A 22,243-nucleotide genomic window follows, 5' to 3' on the forward strand; every position below is an offset into this window, starting at 1 on the left:
CCACATTACAAATATAACTTTCTGACCTTCTTTCAGAAGCCAGTTAACATACATGGGAGAAATGTTTAATCCCAGAAATTAGATGCATGTCCCAGATTCACTCTGCAAAACGATATAAACCATAACATGGTCATCTAGAACTACCTTCAGAGAAGATAAATATTTTAACAGCAGATCTTTATATTTCATGCCTATGGCTTTATTGATTTTATTTTTTTATGTGTGTGCGTGTTGCAGGACAGACCATATAAACAACAGAACACAGCTGAGGTTTTACAATCAGAGGCAAAGACACCCATAATTAAATATGAACAAAAAAAATGTTTAGTTCAGCTGGTTAGTTTTGTTTAACAAAAGAAACAAAAAACAGGAAGTTAGGTAAGAAAAAATATAACTAGATCATATTACGTTTGCATTTAGGGCACCAAAAGGGAGAAACTGTTCCGTCTGACACACCTAACTACTATGTAACCTGTGGAACTGATAATCCACCCGCGAGCCCAGATCCTCCATCCCCTACACCTTACCCCATCACCTCAGCAGAATAAATGTTTTTCATCTGAATATGTAGTAAAATGCTGTCAAATGGCACTCCGAGGCAAGACGTTTTTGACTGGCATATCTGAGAAAGCTTGAGGTGCTGCTTTTGGGGGTCTCATTTTCAAAGTATATTCTGCAAAGTTGTGTCAGTATAGCTGTAAAAGCGATTACCATGGTCGTGAAAAAGACATAAAGCTCTCTTTCAGTTGCAGAAATTACTGTTCAACTGTAATAATAAGTCATTATAGCCTCTTTATTACAACATCTCTGATGCTTTGTACTTAATGCGCCATCATTTAACATTTGGGAAGCATCATGGCAAACCTGATAACTTTTTCTTGTTTTTATTAGCACTAGATACAAAAATCAAGCATTATCAAAAATACATAGCTTCCTTCCGTGTTACACAAATCAATTAGACAGTGGATGATTGCAAGAATTCTTTCACAGTCATCTAGAAGATGACCGGAAAAATTATTTATTATATTATCTCCAGTAATAACTCTCATGGTATTAAAAGCAAATTATCTCTCCTCAAACTACTAGATCAATTTCTTTCTCTTTCTCACACATTTATTCATCTACAATTTCTCTGCAGATGAATAAATATGTGTTTCTGCTTGTGGTCTGGTGTCAGAGAGATTATTAATGAGATGAAACTCGTTAATATAACATTGCTTGTCATTTGACAAGGCCTCTGACAGTTTTTTTGAATTGCTTTTTGAGTCAAGGGTCACTCATAGCAGATATTACTGACTGAGAAGCAATTATCAGTCATCTGCTAACTGATGACTAATGTGTAAATGAGAGAGAAATAAAAAAAAAATCCATATCATTGCTGGTATGCTATGACCCATTTTTGACATTTTCGTGGACGATGAACTTTCTGGTATAATGAGAAATTGGGCTAACCTGTTATGCTGATTTTGGCTGACCACTTAGAGGTCCCTTCCAACACAGCCTGCTTGGCTGTTTTCAGATGGCTGCTGAAGTCCTCTTTGGAGATATGGAACATCTCCTGGATCACTTCAAATACTTCAGGGCAGTTCTTCTCCCTTATCTTCATGCGTTCCTTCATAGCCATGATGATATTCTGGGTTTTATCTTCTGCCCCATGCTTGGAGCTCTTCTCCACTGCCCCTAAAAAAAAAAACTAAGTAGTTTGCATACTCTATGTATAAATATTGAGCACTAGGCTTGCTACAGTCACACTACGGAAAACAATGGTTGGAGTCTGTGGCATGGGCAGTCGGTCGCCATCTGCAAAGCCGTTTTGGTACGTCAAAATGTTAGAATGGTAATACGATACAGTCGGTCTGCCCTCAGTTTGCAATTGAATTGGGTCAAGTTAGCAATTATATGCTATCTGCTTATGATAAGATGGCAATTAACTGCAGTAAATGAGCAAAAATTGCAATTTTTTTGCCATCTACAGCCACAAAGTTGAGCCAAATCCCTTACTGCAAAGACCCATGTCATGGACGAGTTTCATTCATTGGCTCAGATTGATTGCAATGTGTTGGCAATATATCAGTGTTTAGAAATTAGACTGCAATTATTTACATTCAGTCTGAGCCCACTTGTTGGGAGACAGGCTACCTCCCACAAGACAACTTGCGCAATCACACTGCAAAAGTGATTGATAGCTGGTCGCATAGCAACTTGCAATCAATTGCTGAATATGAAAAAACTCAATGCAATTGCTGGGCAACCATCAGTTTTTCTCTAGTTGCAAAGACGCTGCTGTCCTATTTTTACTCTAGTGTGACCGAGCCATTAGCATCTTCTCTAAAATCAGCACCTCTAAGTGTGCATGAAGAGTAAAGTTTGCACATTTGATTCTGAGCATTTATGGCAAAGCCAAATCAGTAATTTATGTAATAATGATGGAGTGTGTGTGCGTGCGTGTGCACGTGTGTGTGTATTATTTTTATGTGTCTGCAGGACAAAAGAGGAAGTTGTACCGGTTAATTTTCTATATCTGATCCCAGTATCACACTGCATATCAGCAGCGCATTCATGTGCAGATGAATGTGATAAAGATGAATCACGGTTTGAACTATAAAACACTGTTATGCTAGTATGAACGTGTTATAAAACATTGAGTTTTGTAACAGGCAGGGTGTCGCTAATCCACTTAGAGTGAGTGAGGATTGCCGTGCGGATCATCCTGGAGCTTCCATGTCGCATTGTTCAAATTAGTCTACACGGTCACAACAGGGCTGTTGCTGATTGAAAAACCTGACTGGAGATCGTAATGAGTGCCAGTGACTGACAGAGCACTGTAAATGTGCCATGTAGCTATGAGTACAAGGACATATGTAACATGCATTTAACAAACCATTTTAACACCATTCACTAATACTTTAGGCTCTCAGCTTACTGGTGATATTTAGAAAACTGGGGAGAGAAAATAATTACACCAAAAATAATGTGTGCACTGACCAGATTTTCAGAAGAAATATGTTTCCGGCTGCTGCACACTGTAGTAATTAATCTACTCCTTGTTTATTAGCCAAAAAACATTTGAATCATGTTAATTATGAATGATAAATCAACAAACACCCATGAGCAAGCATACTAAAAACGCCAAGATATGTTGCATTAATGAATTATTGAATGTAAAATATAAAGCAGCTTAGTGTCAGTATATAAATGAAGGTACTTCCTTACTTTGTAAACAATCTGCATTGAGCAGGTCCTGGCACTTCTCATGGCATTTAACCCCACACTCAGAGCAGCGCATCCCCTGCCGGGCGATGCCCCACAGCAGACCCTCACACTCATGGCAGTAGGTGGGTGCAGTTGCTGTCCACACCTCGAAATTATGGGGTGTTGTGGATGAAATTGGGTAGATCAGTGCCTGCAAGGTTTTCTTGAAGACATGTAGTTTCTGAAAGAAAGAACAAAAGAAAGAAAGAAGGGGAATTTTTAAAAATATGAGAAATAGTAAAGGTATAAAGACAATGACGGAAAAGATGCGGGGGCTGAGTGGATCGAAAGAGATGCTGCTGCTGTTGTTAAACTCTCGTGGCACTATAGGCCTGAGAAAATGAGATTTCATAACAACTTCAAAAGTTAATAAAAACAAGTTTGTACTCAAATTGCTTTTCAGGTGTTCCCTACAACTTTAGATCAGTACTAAAGGAAGAGTAATACTTTTGCAACTGCTGTGGGAACGCAACTGTCTGAAATTAGAAAAACGTCTGAGTAAACTAAGGTGCATTCAAGGCTGGGTGAAATTTACAACACGTGTCTGCGTTAATCTTGGCAATTACATAACTTGACTAAAAAGCACTCTCATTTGGTACTGCAGCAATTTTTTTGTTTCTTTTTTCTTGGACAAAGTTCCTTCCCTTTGTCAGCTATAATAAATCAGTCTTAGATCTCATTAAGCTTAAATTAACAGCATCCTTAGCCCACAGGCCTTGTTTCCATTGAGTTTTCTCCTGGCTACAGTGTTTCTAAACCAAATACTAAATTCTACAAGACACCTGCCTGGACTGATTGGTGTGTAACAGAAGCCTCTTCAAATCGAATGCTTTACTGCAGCAGCCTTGCTATGCACAAGGACTAGAAAACTAGCAAGGCCTTGCCAATTTTTGAAGGCAGAATCAATGAATGCTGTAAATAAGGTTCTTAAAAGTGAGCATTATCCAGATTGAGAGGGAGACAGAGAGAGAGACAGAGAAAGAGAGGGAACGAGAGAGAGAGAAAGAGTATGAGATGTATTGCAGTTAAATAAATCTTCAAGAGGTACTTGTTCACCACCTCTACTGCGCTCCACTCCTCACCCCTTCTTCTCCACCCCTCCCACTGCTGTCAGCCTCCAGTGTGTTGACAATGTGCTTTAACACCTGAATGGTAGCTCTGCACTTTACCGAGACTGCTGCACTGCCTGCTGACACACATTCAGCCGGAAACACACACACACACACACACACTTGCTGAGATGATTAAATGACACCAGATGACAGGACAACACGGCTATCTAACATTGTGAAACTTTGCTGATACAACACAGAGGCTGCTGAACCCTGGAGGACCTCTAATGAAACATAGTTGGAGACAGAGAGATTTCCCTTTTAATCTGAGGATGATGAGATGAAGCAGATGTCTGAGATTTATCCACGACCTACGCACAGCCTCCACTATGGCCACACCCAGAAGGCTGCTCTTCGCTAAATTTAATACTGAACTGCCTAATACTGGCAGAGCCCGCAGGATATGAGTGAATCAAAATTTCTTTCAGAGACATCTCACTAACGGTTTTTCTCAGTGAACCCACTTAGCTGGTAAATAATTGATTTATTTTTCTAATTTAACCACAGAGCAAATGCTTTGAGTCGCAGTGAAAATGTGCAAAACTCAGTTTGTCTGTTTCTTTGGCCATTACACAAGTAATATTTTATTACTGGTTCCACTATCACTCTCTGTTCCTTCCTCTGCCACACATCACACAGTGCAGCAGATGTGAGCAGAGTGTTGCATGTGTGAGTCCCAAGTGTTAAACTGTGAGGTAACCCTGGTGATTTTGTGCAAGACACCACTGGATTGATTGGCAGCCTGTGTCTGTGCCTGAGAGCAACATGACAGAGAGGAATCTAATCTCAGCTCCTCCTTTCACCCCTCCTTTTCAATTTCACCACCTATTGTCCTTGTCAACCACTTCATTGACACAGCCATCCTGCTCATGCTGTTTCAGCCTTCTACATCGCTAATCTCTTGCACTAACCAGTCTATTGTCTCCCCTCTGACAAGGCTTTTTATTTTTTTAAGCGCAAATACATTTTAGACAATTGCAAGCATTTTGAAGTTTATGTCGGGCTAGATTTGAAAAACTGCATAAAATCATTTGGATCAAAATCACAAGCAAGCATTTTAAAATCAATAGAGCATATTTTGCTGCTAACGACCTCCCGGATTATATCTGAACTGACTTAAGCAACACATCACATCTCATTTCCAGGTACTCTTTGAAACGTGTCAGATCGTAGCTTCCTTCCTCCTTTGTAAAAGTCCCTGCCTTGTCTCAGCAGGTAAGCATGGCCTCACTTTATGTTGACAGTCACCGTTAAAAGGCTTGAGTGCTGCGATCACATGCAGCTCAGAACATTGAGCGGACACGCAGGCAGTTAGCCGGCCCACACGTAATGTTTCTTTCTGCTCTAAAAAGCAGATGCATGGGAAACACGACACAGAAAGAGACAGCATAGGGAGATAGGGAAGTCTATATGTTCTTAAAATAAAATGAGTCACAAAAAATTGCATTGTATTAAAAAAAACAACAACTGGAAGGCGTAGTCCAGAGAAACAATGAGAGGATGGAAGAAGTAAGCACTATGAGTAGAGTGAAACATTTCTCCAGGGAAGGCAGTTTGTTCACCACGGCTGCCTGCGCAGTGACATCACAGCCCCAGGGTCAAAATGACAAATCCCTTTTTGCCCTGATCTTCTCTCATTCTCTCTTAATTCCTGTCAATTTCTCACCCTTCCTTTACTAGTCCATTCTCCTCACTTAAATAGCATATGGTTGTGTACTGAGTGCTCTCAGAGTTTTCACAGGGAAGCACTCTCCTGGACTTAATGCAGCAGATGAAACTCTGACATCTGCTCGTCCTACTTTCTAAGACCACACAATCTACAGCTCTGCTCAGAAGTCAGCTCCCCCTGACCAATATTAAGACCAGTTTGCTCCTAATCAGCATACAGCTCTTCGAACCCCTAAAGTCTTCACACCACAGCACAAAGTTATTCAAGAATCAGCTCTCTGTACACCAATTAGGATGCTGCATCATTCACATCATTTCTCCTTCATCTAGGTCATGAGTTGTTCATCCCTAAAGCTCCTTTAAAACGATCCATGGTTATTAGTAAGCAATCAAGACCCCTGTCACCATAGGGAAACTGGCCATGTGGACCAAGAGGAACAAGTCAAGCGTGTGAAACTTATGAGCGACACAAGCATGTGCACAATCAGTGTGCACGAACTGAGAGCTGCATTTAGGACCTTTTGAAAAGATTAAATCTTTGAGCAATATGTATACAGAGCGCATTTGAATCCAGTAATCTTGTAGGCTTAGGCATCCCCTTGTTGCACATCAACGGATGTGAAATTGTCTGCTTGTTTGTCTTGCTGAGAAGCTGCTTTCTCCTGCTGTTTGCCTCCTGTTACGCTGTCTTCCCTCTGGGAGGGAAGAATTGCAATCCATTAATGCAGAGAGAGCTTTAGAGGTCACAAAAGTGTCTCACACCATCAACTGAGACATTTTGCCCTTTCTTTAGATCTCAGTCATCCTCAATATGCAGTGCTCATTATTAATAGTCAAAATAAAATAGTAGGACCACTGCTTAATTTCTGAACTTGGCCACATAGTAGCTGGTCACAAAGACCAATTCTTTAAACTAAAGCTGTCTATTTGTAGACAGACAGACCAGCACGCAGACAGATCACAGTATGCTATATCTACATGTAAGAAGTAAAGTGGCCTAGTAATGTAATCCTCACATTTTGGAACTCCGTGTTCCTGCCAACATGACCTGGCACCCTGAAGTACAATGGCTGCAGCACACAGCACAGCTCTAAAAGTTTCTAAGCATTTCAGTACCAGACTTTCGAAATACAGCCCCCCCAAAATAGTCATGAGGTGGATCTAGCACCCTTTGTCCCTGTAAAGCCTTCCATGTTCCATTAATAGTACATAATAGCCACACATCGCAATAACCACATAATGACTTCCATGTACTCACCAGTTCCTCGTTATTCAGGGTGGACCTGCTCACCAGAGCGAACGAGATGCCTGCCTTTCGAGCAGTTAGGGTCTGATGGAAGAAGAGGACAATAAAAAAGAGATGAATTCACCAACCCATTTTACCTATCCGGACTTTTATGCTGTATTTTGGGGGGATTTAGACACAGCTTTAAACTATGTGTTAAGGAGTAGAAATATTTAATTAAATGTAGAACAGATTGACTACCACACGCAGATTTACTTTAGTAGTTTAATTGAACATTTGAAAGAATTTTTTTAAACAGAGAATATTACTTTAGCACAGGGGGAAAAGAAAGCAAGCTTACCAAAGCCTGTAATATCCAAGAGATCATGAATAAAGAATGAAAGAAAAAATGAGAGAAACTGAATTAGACAAAGAGTAGGAGGGGGAACACTGAAAGCATAAACAGCAGAGGAATTGAATTTCTAATCCACAGTGAGAGCATAGGTGCTTCAACTGCCATGCAGGACTGCTGCTTAGGGCACAGAGCTCTAGAAAGATTCAACTATTTATCAAGAGAGATTAAACAGCGGTTGCATGATTCTTTATCCATTCATGCACTAGAAGTAACTAAACTGCAGTCATGCTTGACATTTATATTCAGTTTTCTGTTGGATGAAGCTTTGATCATATTTTCTGCTGTCTGCTCTGCACATTAGTTTGACACAAACAGAGAAACACATGGCACACACATACACACACACACACACACTCACGTATGAGCTGTACTGCACAACACCGACTCACACTCAGGCACACGCACGCACACATCTGCCCAGACAGTCACAAACTTATGTGAACAAAAACCAATACACACCCACACAAGGCACTCTCACAAACACTGACATGTAACACACATACATTCACACTAATACACACATTTACTTAAATTAGCTGTCATAGTAATATCCACTGAGTTTGGGTGAGCAGAGACTGATAAACATTTATCCCATACTGAGGAAAATTACATAACAGAGGAATGCAGACATGGACAGCTGACAATATTGGATCAGTCTTTACCACGACCCTCTTGTCTGCACAGCCCAGCTATGGTAAAGATCCATGGAAGCCATGGAGAATGTAGGAAGGAACGTGACCTCTACATGAACCGTGAGTGTTGATGTAAGTTTATCAACATGCACCAGCACTGGTGAGGTTGCTGCGGGCAATACAAGAGGACCCTGTGACCAGATGTTGTCTATTCAGCTACAATATAGCATTCAGTGCTTTGTGAATCAATCTTCAACTTTTGATATTGTTGTTGGGTTTTTTGTTTTTTTTTTGCATCCCGCCATAATGTGGGGGAACTTTGCTGTCCGTTCCAATCAAACGCTGTTGCTGCCCTGAAGCAATCGCACAGCAAATGGGGGACATCGACAAAGGAGAGGCAATGAAAGGGGACCAATTAGTTTGCTGACTACTGACTTCATCCCATGTGTAAAAGGCTTGCTCAGTGTCACTTTTACATGATTTAAAAGCCTCACACAGTTAAATCAGAAGTCAATGAAGTCTCTCGGATATATTTTTGGGCTGAGTTGTCAACATTTCAAGTTAAATACAATTTTTCAACACCTGCCGAGCAACAGAAAAAGCAAGAAAAATGGCGAACATCGGCGAGGCTGAAATCTGACAACTCACTGAAAAATATTACCCATAGCTGTTATGGGTCTTTGTAGGAATGGCAAATATACACCAAAATTCAGAAGAAAATTTAAAAAACGACAACCCATACTTACCAAGACATTGTTGGTTATTAATTTCATGAGAGATATGGACAAATACAGCATCAACTCATGTTGTTCACCGTGATATAAACATTCATCAGCATCTATGTGCATGACATCAAATTGCATTATCATTTACACAAAACTCATTTTGTAATATTTCAAAATAAAACCAATCAAGGAAGGGCATTCGACTTAACGAGTATACCAAGCAGTTTGTTTAAAGATCTGATTTGTGTTAATATTTGTTTGGCTTTGGCTAAAAAACATGAAGAGGACACAAAAACACATACAAGACAGACATAGTGTGCAGTACATAGTGGACAAACAATTATAGACACACATGAATACTACTGGCATCACAACAGACTGTTGTCTTTCAGACAGACTAACCATGTGGCACAGTGCTAAAGTGGACTTGTTTGCAACATGCCGCTCTGCGGGATATCTTATGACACATTATGTTGCAATAAAAGCAAATGGCGGAGCATCATAGTGATGCAATGTCTTAAACACTCTCTCAAGGCTAATTAATTAAGCGACAGCGTTATGGCTAAGGTTAGATTTTAAATACCCACAAGGCACTGCTCTAACAGAATAGCCAGAGATTTAGGTGTTTGCTTTTATTACCCATCACCTTTTTATTGGCTTAATTTTGCCACAGTGAATGTCTAAGTGACACCTAAATTTATTTAGAATAAAATGTCTGTATAGTCGGCTCATTTTTAATTACAACAATCATAAGCTATAAGAACTTAAAATGCAAACCTGACACAGTCAGATTTTAATGACAAATTCTTGGAGGTTGTTATATACAGGATAGTACAGGACAATGATGAGAAACAAACAGTGCCACTTTGAAACACTGTAACAGTATTTTTGTCTACTACAGGGGACCCCCTGCTCATACTTACACTGAGAATGATTCCACTACCGTGTTAAAACATGGGGTCACTTAGATAGATTTGACATAAATCACACATAACCTTGTTGAGGCAGATGACTCACCAGGTCTCGGACAAGAGGCACTGTCCTCTTGCGACGTAAATCTGGCATGCTGTCAATACCATAAAGAATACTGCCAGCCCTAGAGAAGCAGACAGATTTAAGGTGTATTAATATCATAATAATGCCATGCTGTGGGAGACATTACTACAGGGAAAGGGGGGCCTTGATTTACACAACTGTCAAACCCCATGGATCATGCCTCCTTCTGAACCTGTCTTACCCCCTTCCACTTTGCTTGTTGTGAACAAACACTAGTAATAGAAATAATCCCTCTAACCCCCTGCTGTACCCATAACCTCCACTTCTTCCATGTTCCATGTTATCTATTTTTTTCTAAGACATACCAGGGGTGATGGCTATTACTGACACATATTATACTTGTTATTATTTATATTATATACAATTAATACATGTTGAGTCTGAAACTCAACTTGTACTCAATAAAACTCAAATTTTGAGGGCCCAGTGCAGAAAAAAAATTATGCAAATTTTCTCTGCACCTCAAAAAACATGAACTTTAATATCAATTTGTGTCATGTTTAAACACTTCAGCTCCAGTTATCTGGCTCTCTCTATTTTTCAATTCCCTTGTGCTCACTACTTCCCCACATGTCTTACTCCAATCCCACGAGGCTCTCAGTGGCATCACCTCAACTGTCACTCAAAGACTCCACAATGACCTCAACCTAACATCGAGGCCCCAATGCCTCCATACAGATAAAGCTCCTCAAGCTTCTCTGTCAGCCCTCTCGACGACATCAGTGATTTGACCCTGAAGATACACAGCATGACAAATTGCACAGTCCTTTTCCTCATCCAGGAGACCTGAGCTTCCCCTCTCTTAATGCTTGGTGTATCCTGCTGTTACACTGCATTGTCTACACTGTCATGATATGCAGTGGGGTAAACTGAGGCTACGTTTGACAGTTTATCACATATATCTAAACAGTTGGGTTCATACGCTTGCATGGACACTCGCATTACTTAACAGGAAGTTAATCAAATACGTGACATATATAAATAGTGTGAAGTCATCCTCCTTCTAGCAATCCTGACAGGCCTGTAGGTTTATCTAAATGAAAATTCATTTTCATGGTCACAATGAAAAAAAAAATGCATGTATGGACTGAGGAGTCAAATCTAATTTAAAAAACATGTTTAAAAAGGCTTTGATACTACATAATGTTGTTTCCACTGGAAGTTGCGCTTGTATCACCGTCTTTGGTGTTGTTGAATATTCCTATAGATTTCATTCAGGATTCATTGAGTGGCATGTTTGCCTTTTAATGGCTGCATTATCCCCCTATGGTATTTGACCAAATAGCAAGCGTGGTAGTTTAATTGGGGCTGTATGCCAGCAAAGCAGCATGCCTGTAGCCTTTCAGCTACAGGTGAGTGAGCATGAGGGTACAAACAGCACAGCAGCTCCAATTTGAGTAATTGTGAACCAATCAGATCAGTACGTGAGCTACCACTCACCCCCCGGTCTGCAAGCCGAGCACTTTGGGATCCAAAAGACTGCGAGGCTTCAGAGAGAAGAAACACATAGTGTAAAACAAGAACTACAAAGAAGAAAGCACTCAAACACGCACAAGGAAAATGGGAGACAATTTAGATAGAAGAAATAAACACTATAATAACAAGAACGTGGGAAAATAGGTACAATAGGAGGGCAATTCAGGACAAGATAAATGATAGGAGCAGAATAATACCGCACAGGGAGAAGAGAGGAAAGCACCACAGGCAAAAGACAAAATAATTCCACATCAGTGTAGTTTGTGAGTTTTGCCGCTCTCTGCGCTTTAGGCCACATTTGCCTATTGTGTAATGCTCCCTTTTCACTGACCAAATGTGAAATTTGAAACATGTATAATTTTCTAAAAAAAAAAAAGGAATAAAGGGAAAACCAACATAAGGGCACATGCTGCAATTATCTATCACACCTACAAATATCACTTTGATCACACACACACATTATAAACTCCACATTCACAAAAACACACATGCACATGCACAGTAATCACAAGTGTCCAATTATCTGATGATAAACAGTGGCTTAAAACCTGAGTATCCAAAGCACTGGTGTCTGAAAGAAGAACATGACAAGAACATGAAGTTTTAGAAAGGATCAACTCACTAGAATAGTAAACACTTATTTAGGACATTGATCTATTATTACTGCCAGATTACACAATTCTGTTTTGCCAAACAATTTATGTCAAAATGAAGAGAGAGTTAACACTTTAAAGAGAATTGCTAAGAACAGAAAAAGACAGTAGAACCAGCATAAAAAAGAGGGTTCCTAGCTAAGGGCTAATAGATGAAGATTATTTCTTGGACACAGAGTAAATAAACGCAGTTTGAAAGAAAAATGGCTGTGATCTATAACATTACCTGAGTTAGGAAGACATGGGACATTATGTAAGCAGTTGATATCGTGTTGCTATTTTAGAGACAAACTGCAAGAGGGCAAGCCCTTTAAATAAGTCAGACCGGAGAGGTGTAATTACTGTGCTATTGATCCATAGGTGATAAATGGCAGCGTAAACATGATCTTATGTGAACAAATAGAAAGCAGCTGTTCACAAGAGAAAGATCAAATTGCCAGCCTGTTTAAAACAATAAACCTACTGTTGGTTTTCTTGTTGGTGCATCACTAATAGAGAGAGAATTAAAGGTAAAAAATAAGATAACGACTTGATTTTGTTTCTATGATTTTGATTTTGATTATGATTTTAATCCTACACATTTATTGAAAATGAAGTGGTTGACTTTATCACAATTATTTTATAGTTATAGTTAATGTTTTAAGATAAGTGACTGCCATGGAAGCGTTTCAAAGCATTAAAAATGTTACGCAACATTGTATAAATTCTTGAAAAGGTTGATTTTGTATTGTTACTCTACACACAAAGAGGAGCTCAGCAGTCAGTGGGTACCATGGACAGCGACCAACTAAACTACTTTGTGCACAGCTATACGAGATAGAGCCATCTCCTCCACCTTCAAGTCTGTAGCTGCTCTAGATAAAGCCACAGCACAAAGATAGGCTATAGGCTGCAGATATAAACCTCAATTCATAGGTGCCTTAAATCTGTGGAACAAAAACGTAACTGATTGGTAGGAAAGCTCAGCGCGCGCGTGTGTGTGTGTGTGTGTGTGTGTGTGTGTGTGTGTGTGTGTGTACATGCCTAACTGTGTGTGTGATGTGGGCAAACAGCAGCAATAAATCCAGCATTATGGTCCTGACACACATGGTCACACCGTACATAGATCAGGGTTCTGAAGCAGAAAAGCTTCACATAGCTTTCAGTATTACCAGGACTGATCAAAGCCTCTACACATCCAAGAACGCTTGTTCTACTGTGGACACCAAGTATAGGTTTAAACATAAAGAAACTAGTGTGTTTGCGCATTTTTACTGATTTTTTTTCACCTTACATCACAATGAGTTTACCATCATCTGAGTGTATGAGAGCAAAAGGACATTTTCAAGCAGCTCATGACCGATACAGGAAATTAAGCTAGGAATGTAGAGCTGATCCCGTGACAGTTTCTCATAACCCTTCTCCTTACACTGAAGATTCACATATGAGTGTTAGGAAGACAGAAAAAATTGGAAATGAACAAATCCCCAATGTATATGGTCGTTTAATGTGTTCCGAAAAGCTGAAGTCTGAAAGCTTTAACTAGTTTTGCAGCAAGGTATATTGAATAAGTCTGACATTAACATTACTTAGATAACATCTGTGGCCATATCATATTGCATTTCCAATATACAGTACCATGCTTTACTCCCAGAGTATGTATGTTTGGCTATATTTCCTTCATCGACAGCTTATCAGTGTTCTTAAACGGTTGTATATTGATGTCAGGGAACATTTTTGGTTTCAATAGATCCATATAGCCTATATCATTTACAATCATCTTACTGCTGACTTCAACCCTGATTTTGGGTTCAATAATAACATCTAATGCTTTAGAGATTCACATTTTACTTGTGTACGAACTGAGGTTTTGTTTTTAATAGCCTGCAACAGACCAGAACACAATTTACTGCAAGTGAGCGACCATCTTTGAACAGAGGCGGTGGTTTACGACACCAACTGTCTGCCACCTACAATCCAGTTTTGAGATATCTTCCCAGACGCCTTAACGTCCACTCACACCCTGGGCCATCTGACCTCAGGAAATCACATGGTAGGGTGGGGCCAGGTTTCACAATGAGCTCACCCGAAACCCTGGCTGATTGTGAGCCACACCCGTTTTCACATCTTGGCTCATGTGATTAGGTAGAGGATCATCAGGGGGTCCTTTGTCCCACAGGGTTTACATCTGGGACTCTTCACCATTTGACCCTTAGAACTGAAGAAGCTTCTCGGATGAGAGGTGAAACATCTTCAAGTGACTTAAAGAAGTCCAGACTCTTTTCTTTCCAAGCTCCTTAGACTACAATGACCTGGATGACTGAGAACCTTCACAGACAACTTTCAATACTATTGATCTTCCTCAGTTACCTTCAGTAATCACGTCCTCCAAATAATTGATGTGTCTCCTAGGTCTCATTTTTACTAGACTAGGGATTCAAAATTAAATGTTAAATATTATCAGGCTATGTACCACAGGCTTTTAAGATGGTTGTAATTAATACATTTCTTTAAAAGCCTTTACTTCACCCAGCTGTCTTAGCTAATTACAGACCAATCACCAACTTTCTTTTTATTTAAAAATAATTTGAAAGAGTAGCTGTGAAACAGCTAACTCATCATATGCAAAGGAAGGGTTTGTTTAAAGAAATTCAGTCAGGATTCAGAATTAATCACAGTATAGAAACAGGGCTCATTACTAATGACCTTCCTATGGGCTCTGACAGTGGACTCATCCCTGCACTATTCCTGTTGGACCTCAGTGCAGCATTCAATACTGCTGACCACAATATCTTACTATATTTTACTCCTCCCTTCACTGCCAACCAGTTGTAGCAGTTCTACGTATTTATATAAACAAGCCTGCCAATCCTATGTTCCTACTTTTCTCAATTTCATATACCTATGAACTATAAACATTTAAATAAAAATCATTTATGTACGCTAAAGAACTCCTAATTTATAATGACTATGACAAGTCTTAATGCTCTACTGCAGTACAAACTTTTATAGTGACAAATGCTTTTTGTTCTAACTTTTGTTCTAACTATGACTCTGTCTTTGAGGCTGTGGCAGGCTAATGTCAGTGAATTCATTCACTTATTCACAATATCATAGAAAAGAAATTTCTGAAGAAGTGAACCAAGATCAGCAAAGATGGGTTATCAGCCCCTATATATATAAGCAAAGTTTTGTTTGTGACATTGCAGCAACTATTGTCGCAACTTATACTAATAGAGAACAACGCTGGGGCAAGTAGAGGGTAAAAACTACAAGTATAAAAAGTATGAAAGGATATAGGGTATGATTTTTAACCAGAAAAGAAAGCCATTCAAAACAAACAAACAAATAAAACATGTAAAGGAAACCATTATTGATTTTCCAGTAGCTTTTAGTAAATTCAAACTCAATAGAAAACGTTGGCAATAATTATGAAACTGAAAAATATAAATGAAAAATATGAGGTGTATTGTCTGAGGATGCAAAGAAAAAGAAAGTAAAGAAGAAAAGTAAAGCTGAACCTTGTATGGATAGTGCACAGCAACTAAAAAGGGTTCAAAGGAGATAAACACTTGGCATTGTTTTTACTAGGTCAGTAAGCTTGATACAAGAGAGCATTTTAAAACAAAGCGTCTTTTCAATGGCTGCATGGGGTGGATGCGTGTGTGGGGAGTTACCTATTGACACTTTAAGTGTTTAATCTGAAAACTGCAGCATCTCAAAGTTGGGAGTGTACATTACCTGTGAAGAACAAGTTTTCACTTTAGATCCATTTTTTCCCCCAGCAACAACACAAAGTCAATCAATATTTTGAATTGGAAGATAACACTTTAAACAACAGCAGGAGAGGCCCTCCATTCCCTTTATCTGCATTTTTCATATCCACACTTTCTTGAGAAATGGTGAACTAAGCATAAAGAGGGTCTACCTCCTTTGCTCCCCCAGGAACAAGCAGCAAACTTCAGTAGCGGTAGACCTCTATAAATATTCCAAGCAAGGCTGACCTGGTTACAGAATGCCCTTGGGAATGTGAATTAGCATCTGAATACAGACGCTGCTGTAGCCAGTTGAAGACAGGCCCGGCAGGAGTGGCAGTACTGCTGAGACTCCTTTCACAGCTCCCACACAGACCAGCCAGCACGCTCCAGAGCACGAGAATGATGAGCACATATCAGCTACAAGAGATGAAGGCGTAAAGCTAATGAGGGTGGGAGTAGGAGCGTGTGAGTGGGAGGAAATGTGGGGGGCATATAGATTGTGCATGCATCTATGCGTCCTTCTCCATAAGCACCACAAAATAATACAATTTTTTTAATTACAATTTGTGTGTATTTTTCAAAAAACTGTGAGGTAACATTTCAGGTGCCAAACACATCTGATAGTGTTTTAGATGACACCGGAAAGAGCAGGCGATTATATTTTTGTCTCGTTCTATTATGTGTTATAATATTTTATTAACACTTTTTACACAACTATATGATTGAAGTGCAGATTTTCCGCTTCCATTGAAAGGGTTTCACCAAGGCGCAGCAATAACTAGATGTTCAACAAAAATTGGACAAATGAACATAATGTTAAACACAAGGATTGTTTTAAAGACTTGACGACTGCCAAAAGTCTAGCACCCATGGACTGCACCAAATGCTGAGTTTCCTCCCTTTAGATGCATGCCTAGTTGGGTTAAAATCAGGTGAATGACTTGACCATAAAGCAATATCCCATTTCTTTGCCTTGAGAAACTCTTAGGTTACTTTTGCAGTATGCACTGGATCATTATCCATTTGCACTGTGAAGCTTTCTTCAATCGGCCTTGCAGTATGTGGCTAAATCTGAGCAAAGCCTTGTCCTCTTTACAATTGGTCCTGCTGCTTCTGTCAGCAGTCACATCTTCAATAAACACTAGTAACCTAATTCCACTGACAGTAATACATGCCAATGCTATAACATCACCACCACTATGTTTGAAAATGATGTGGAATGCTTCAGAATATTAGCTGTTTCTCTCCTTTACCATACTTCTCTCTTCCCATCATTCTAGTACAAGTTCATCTTGGATTCTTCTGTCCAAATAAGTCTCTTTTATCTATTGTATCTTAACTTTTTAGATGTTTTTCTTAACCAAGGACAAAATTATGCAATTAACCACTTTAACCACTATCATCAATAGTATTGCAGGCCTTTTGATGATGGATTCCTACATTTTACCAGATTATTGATCTGACCACTCAACTGAATATTTTACTATCTGTCTGATAGGTTTATTATTGTTTGGGGTTTTGGGGGGTTTTGGTTTTGGGGGGGGGGGGGGGGGTTAGCCTAATGATGGCCTTTTTAAAATTTCTGTACTTTTAGGTGACAGAAGGAGACATGTGGCCTGGTCAAAACACAGAGAGCTGCACTCTAAAAGATCTTTAAACATAGTAAACATACCTTGTGTGCCACAGACTGCTCCCAAACACGAGGGGGACAAATAATACCTCTAAAACACTTAAGTTGGCTTTATTAAACGTTAGATCTTTAGCTGGGAAAACATTTTTAATTAATGATTTAATCACTGAGCACAGCCTTGATTTTATGTTTTTAACTGAAACTTGGTTGGACCAAAGTAACAGTGGAGCTGTTCTCATCGAGACGACCCCTCCTAACTACAGTTTTATCAGTGAGGCCAGGGTGAGCAGGAGAGGAGGGGGGGGGTTGCTGTCTTATTTAATGAATCATTTCAATGTAAGCAGCTATCTCCTGGAAGTTTTCAGTCTTTTGAATATGTGGCTTTACAGCTGAGTTGTGTTTCTTAATGTTTACAGGCCTCCCAAATACTGCACAGACTTTTTTAATGATCTCAGTGAACTGCTGTCTGTGATCTGTGTTGATTTCGACTGTGTAATTATTGTTGGGGATTTTAACATCCATGTGGACAACTCTCAGGACAAAGGGTCTAAAGACCTGAGTAACACTCTGGGCAACTTTGGGCTGACTCAGCATGTAACAGAGGCCACACATAATAGAGGACACACTCTTGACCTACTGATCTCCAAGGGCCTGAGCATTTCAAAGGTTACTGTGTCTGATGTGGGCCTGTCTGATCATTACTGTGTTTTCTTTGAAAGTAAAATTTCAGCCCACACAAATATATCAACAGCAGTGATCACAAAACGGTGTATAACCGAATAGAGTAGTGAGATCTTTAACCATGTCTTCCCATTAACACCTGACTTATCCAGAGGTTCAGTCAATGAGCTTGTCAATAGCTTCAATGCTAAAATATTAAATGTAATGGACACTATTGCTCCCATTAGGTGAAGGTTATCTCTGGAAGGAAAGTCTCCATGGAGAAACTCCACACTGGTGAAAAATGAAAAAAGAGAGTGTAGGAAAGCTGAGCGCAGATGGAGAAAAACAAACCTAGATGTTCATTATGACAGCGGTCCCCAACCCCCGGGCCTCGGACCGGTACCGGTCCATGAGTCGTTTGGTACCGGGCCGCGAGAGTTGAGGCTCAGTTGTGAAATGTATAGATTTCAGGGTTTTTATCGGTTTTCAGCGTTATTTTGTTATCGTTTTTATCGTTTACTCAGTTTTCCTGGGTCTTTTCACGTGTGTTATGAATACATTTTCTTTTTTTCGGTACTGGTACTAGTTTTATTTTGTCGTATTTATCCGCAACACCTTAAAGGCCGGTCCGTGAAAATATTGTCGGGCATAAACCGGTCCGTGGCGCAAAAAAGGTTGGGGACCGCTGTATTATGACATCTATAAAGAGAAATTTCACAATTACAATTTACAACTGAGGAGTGCAAGGAGGTCCTACTTCTCTGACATCATCACTAAAAACAGTCATAATGCTCGGATCTTATTTTCTACAGTTGACAGGCTAACAAACCCTCCTGTGTCAGTGGCAGCTGAACTTCATTCGACCATGGCCTGCAATGACTTTGCCAAATTCTTCACAGGAAAAATCCAAAAGATTAGACAAGCAATTGGTACATCAACAGCAGATTCAGGATATGTACTGTGTCCACCGAAAAACAGTTTAAACACCATCAAACAGTTTCACCCTATTAACAGCAAAGACCTGGAGGACATCTTAGGTCAGCTGAACAACTCCTCTTGCTGTTTAGGTGTCCTGCCAACAAGTTTTTTCAAAAAGGTCTCAAAGACTTTGGAGTCAGACCTGTTACAGATCGTCAACTTTTCTTTAATGTCAGGTGTGTATCCAGAACCACTAAAACTACTGTAATTAAATCTATACTGAAAAAGGACAATCTTGACAAGACACAAATGAACAACTACAGGCCGATCTCACATCTCCCATTTTTAAGTAAGATCATTGAAAAAGCAGTTTCTCAACAGCTCAATTACTTCTTAAAACAGAATAACTGCTATGATGCCTTCCAGTCAGGGTTTAGACAGAACCACAGCACTGAAACCGCTCTGACCAAAGTGTTTAATGACATATGTCTGAATACAGACAGTGGAAAAATGTCAGTCTTAGTTTTACTGGATCTCAGTGCAGCATTTGATACAGTTGACCACAACATATTACTCAAACGACTGGAGAACTGGGCAGGTCTTTCAGGAACTGTACTAAACTGGTTCAAAACATACTTAGAAAATACTTTGTATCAATAGGTAACTTCACATTTGAGCAGACAAGTATCACATGTGGAGTTCCCCAAGGTTCCATCTTGGGACCCATTCTGTTTAACATCTACATGCTCCCACTGGCACAGATTATAAAGAACAACAAAATAAACTATCATAGCTATGCAGATGACACACAAATAAATATCACAATGTCACCAGGAGACCGAGGCCCTGTACAGGCTCTTGGTAAATGCATTGAGGAAATTAATGACTTGTTGTGCCACAATTTTCTCCAGCTAAACAAAAACAAAACTGAAGTAATAGTCTTTGGTGCCAAAGAAAAACGATTACAGGTCACTAGAGAACTTCAATCTATACACCTAAAAACCACAAACCAGGCGAGAAATTTGGGTGTAGTGATGGATGCAGACCTAAACTTAGAAAAACACATTAAGACAATAACAAAGTCAGCTTACTATCACCTCAAGAATATATCAAGGATAAAAGATCTGATGTCTCAACAGGACCTGGAAAAACTAGTCCATGCATTCATCTTTAGTAGGCTTGATTACTGTAACAGCATCTTTACAGGTCTACCTAAAAAAATCAGTCAGACAACTACAGCTCATTCAGAACTCTGCTGCTCGAGTCCTCACTAAGACCAAAAAAGTGGACCACATCAGTCCAGCTCTGAGGTCATTACACTGGCTGCCTGTCCGTCAGAGGATAGACTTTAAAGTTCTGATGCTGGTCTATAAAGTTCTGGATGGTTTAGGACCAAAATACATCAGTGACCTCCTGACCTAGTATGAACCTTCCAGATCCCTCAGGTCATCTGGATCCGGTTTTTTATCAGTTCCCAGAGTCAGAACCAGACACGGAGAAGCTGCATTCAGCTTTTATGCTCCATATATCTGGAACAAACTCCCAGAAAGCCTCAGATCAGCTGAAACACTCAGTTTATTTAAATCCAGGTTGAAGACTCACCTATTCTCAGCTGCATTTGAATAAAACACCAAATCCACACTTTTAAGCTTAAATTTCAAAACTTAAATGTTAACTACTGATTTTATCTACTGTTCTGATTTTATCTACTGTTTTTTGTTTTTGTTTTTGTTTTTTTTATCAATTTGAAATCATGCTTTTTATTTGTTTTTGTTTTTAATGTCTCTGTAAAGCACTTTGAATCACCTTGTTGTTGAATTGTGCTATATAAATAAACTTGCCTTGCCTAGAACCAGGCCTCTAACTGATTTATCAAAGATGGAAAAAGAATCAAAAAGCCAGTGGAAAGTGAGGATAGTCTGTCACACTTGCCTAGAGCTCGCTATGCCTCACCTCACACCTATGAGATTCAGCAATAAGGAGTGACTCAGTAAGTCAGTCACTCAGTTCAAGTCTTAATTCTTTTTGCCTGGTAGCCATAAAAAGGCAATGTGTAAAACTAAAGCTGCAGAGTCATAGCCAGTAAATGTTTCATTAAGTTTGCATTGGCCTGTTATAAGATTACCTGTTTATGTTAGAAGTGATGTATAAAGCATAGACCCATATACTGTGCCAGGAGGGGAATCTCCGGTTAATCTATTTTAATTTGAAGTGAATTTACATTTATGAACACATCTGTCACACAGCCAGCATTAAGGAGTAGCCTGTATTACTGAACTAAAATTGCCCGCCATCACTACAACCGTTACATATGTGGGTCAAAAGCTTTTTGATTTTAAGTAAGCATGGAAATTCCCTTACGTCTTATTTCACTACAACTGGAAGACTGTTCCATCAATGAATCTATCCAAATTTTAAGTGGGATGCCATAGACCTACAGAATTCTGAATAAATACTACTGTGGTGAATCAAAGGTATACAACAACAATACAATTACTGGTATAATGTATAATGGTTTTATTTATGATTTAAAATATTGTAGTGCATTTAATAGCTTCTCATTGGTTAAAAAAAAAAGAAAAGAAAAGAAAAAGAAGCAAATAAAAGCTTTATGTTTACACTTGTTTGAACTCTCTGCCACCACAATGTCATTAAATAGCAGTGCAGTCATGCTTTTTTTCAAATGATGGTATGTTTAGGAGGTCACCAACAGAATTCTATGTTCCTAAAAAGTCTGGTAATAAATAACAACCCACCAGAAATAAAATACTATCCCTTAAGCCACAGCTGTCTGCATGAGAATCCAGTGCTGTGCCATGGGAATTCAAAGTCATTGCCACCCATAACACTGCCATCCACCACCTAACAGATTCACTGCCTTCAGTTTTTCACCACAACATAAATAACCAATTCAAACACATTTGCCAAATGTATCAAAGTCTGAGGCTCATGCAAGAGTCGCATTATTACAATACCTAATTTCAAGTCAGGGGCTTGGTTGCACTGTGTAAATCATATACATGCATTTATTTACATTCACTGCAATTCAGGCTTCCACCAAAGACTTTCTTGATGTTTAAA

At 39.3% G+C, this 22,243-nt stretch overlaps 1 protein-coding gene across 2 annotated transcripts in view; it reads right to left on the bottom strand.

Annotated features, from left to right (window-relative positions):
• unc13c (unc-13 homolog C (C. elegans)) overlaps window positions 1-22,243 on the bottom strand; it is a 115,364-nt gene that overhangs the window by 82,048 nt on the left and 11,073 nt on the right. For both annotated transcript variants that reach the window (XM_085451092.1, XM_085451082.1), the window contains exons 3-8: window positions 12,110-12,132; window positions 11,526-11,572; window positions 10,047-10,125; window positions 7,291-7,344; window positions 3,214-3,433; window positions 1,453-1,680 (exon numbers count right to left, since the gene is read on the bottom strand). In XM_085451092.1, coding sequence (XP_085307218.1) covers window positions 1,453-1,680; window positions 3,214-3,433; window positions 7,291-7,344; window positions 10,047-10,125; window positions 11,526-11,572; window positions 12,110-12,132 — 651 coding nt within the window. The remainder of the gene's footprint in view (window positions 1-1,452; window positions 1,681-3,213; window positions 3,434-7,290; window positions 7,345-10,046; window positions 10,126-11,525; window positions 11,573-12,109; window positions 12,133-22,243) is intronic.

The sequence above is a fragment of the Copadichromis virginalis genome, linkage group LG1 (genome assembly GCF_057382275.1).
Source record: "Copadichromis virginalis isolate Kocher_CV1m ecotype Utaka linkage group LG1, C_Virginalis_male_GT1.1, whole genome shotgun sequence".
In the NCBI taxonomy this organism is placed as follows: Eukaryota; Metazoa; Chordata; class Actinopteri; order Cichliformes; family Cichlidae; genus Copadichromis; species Copadichromis virginalis.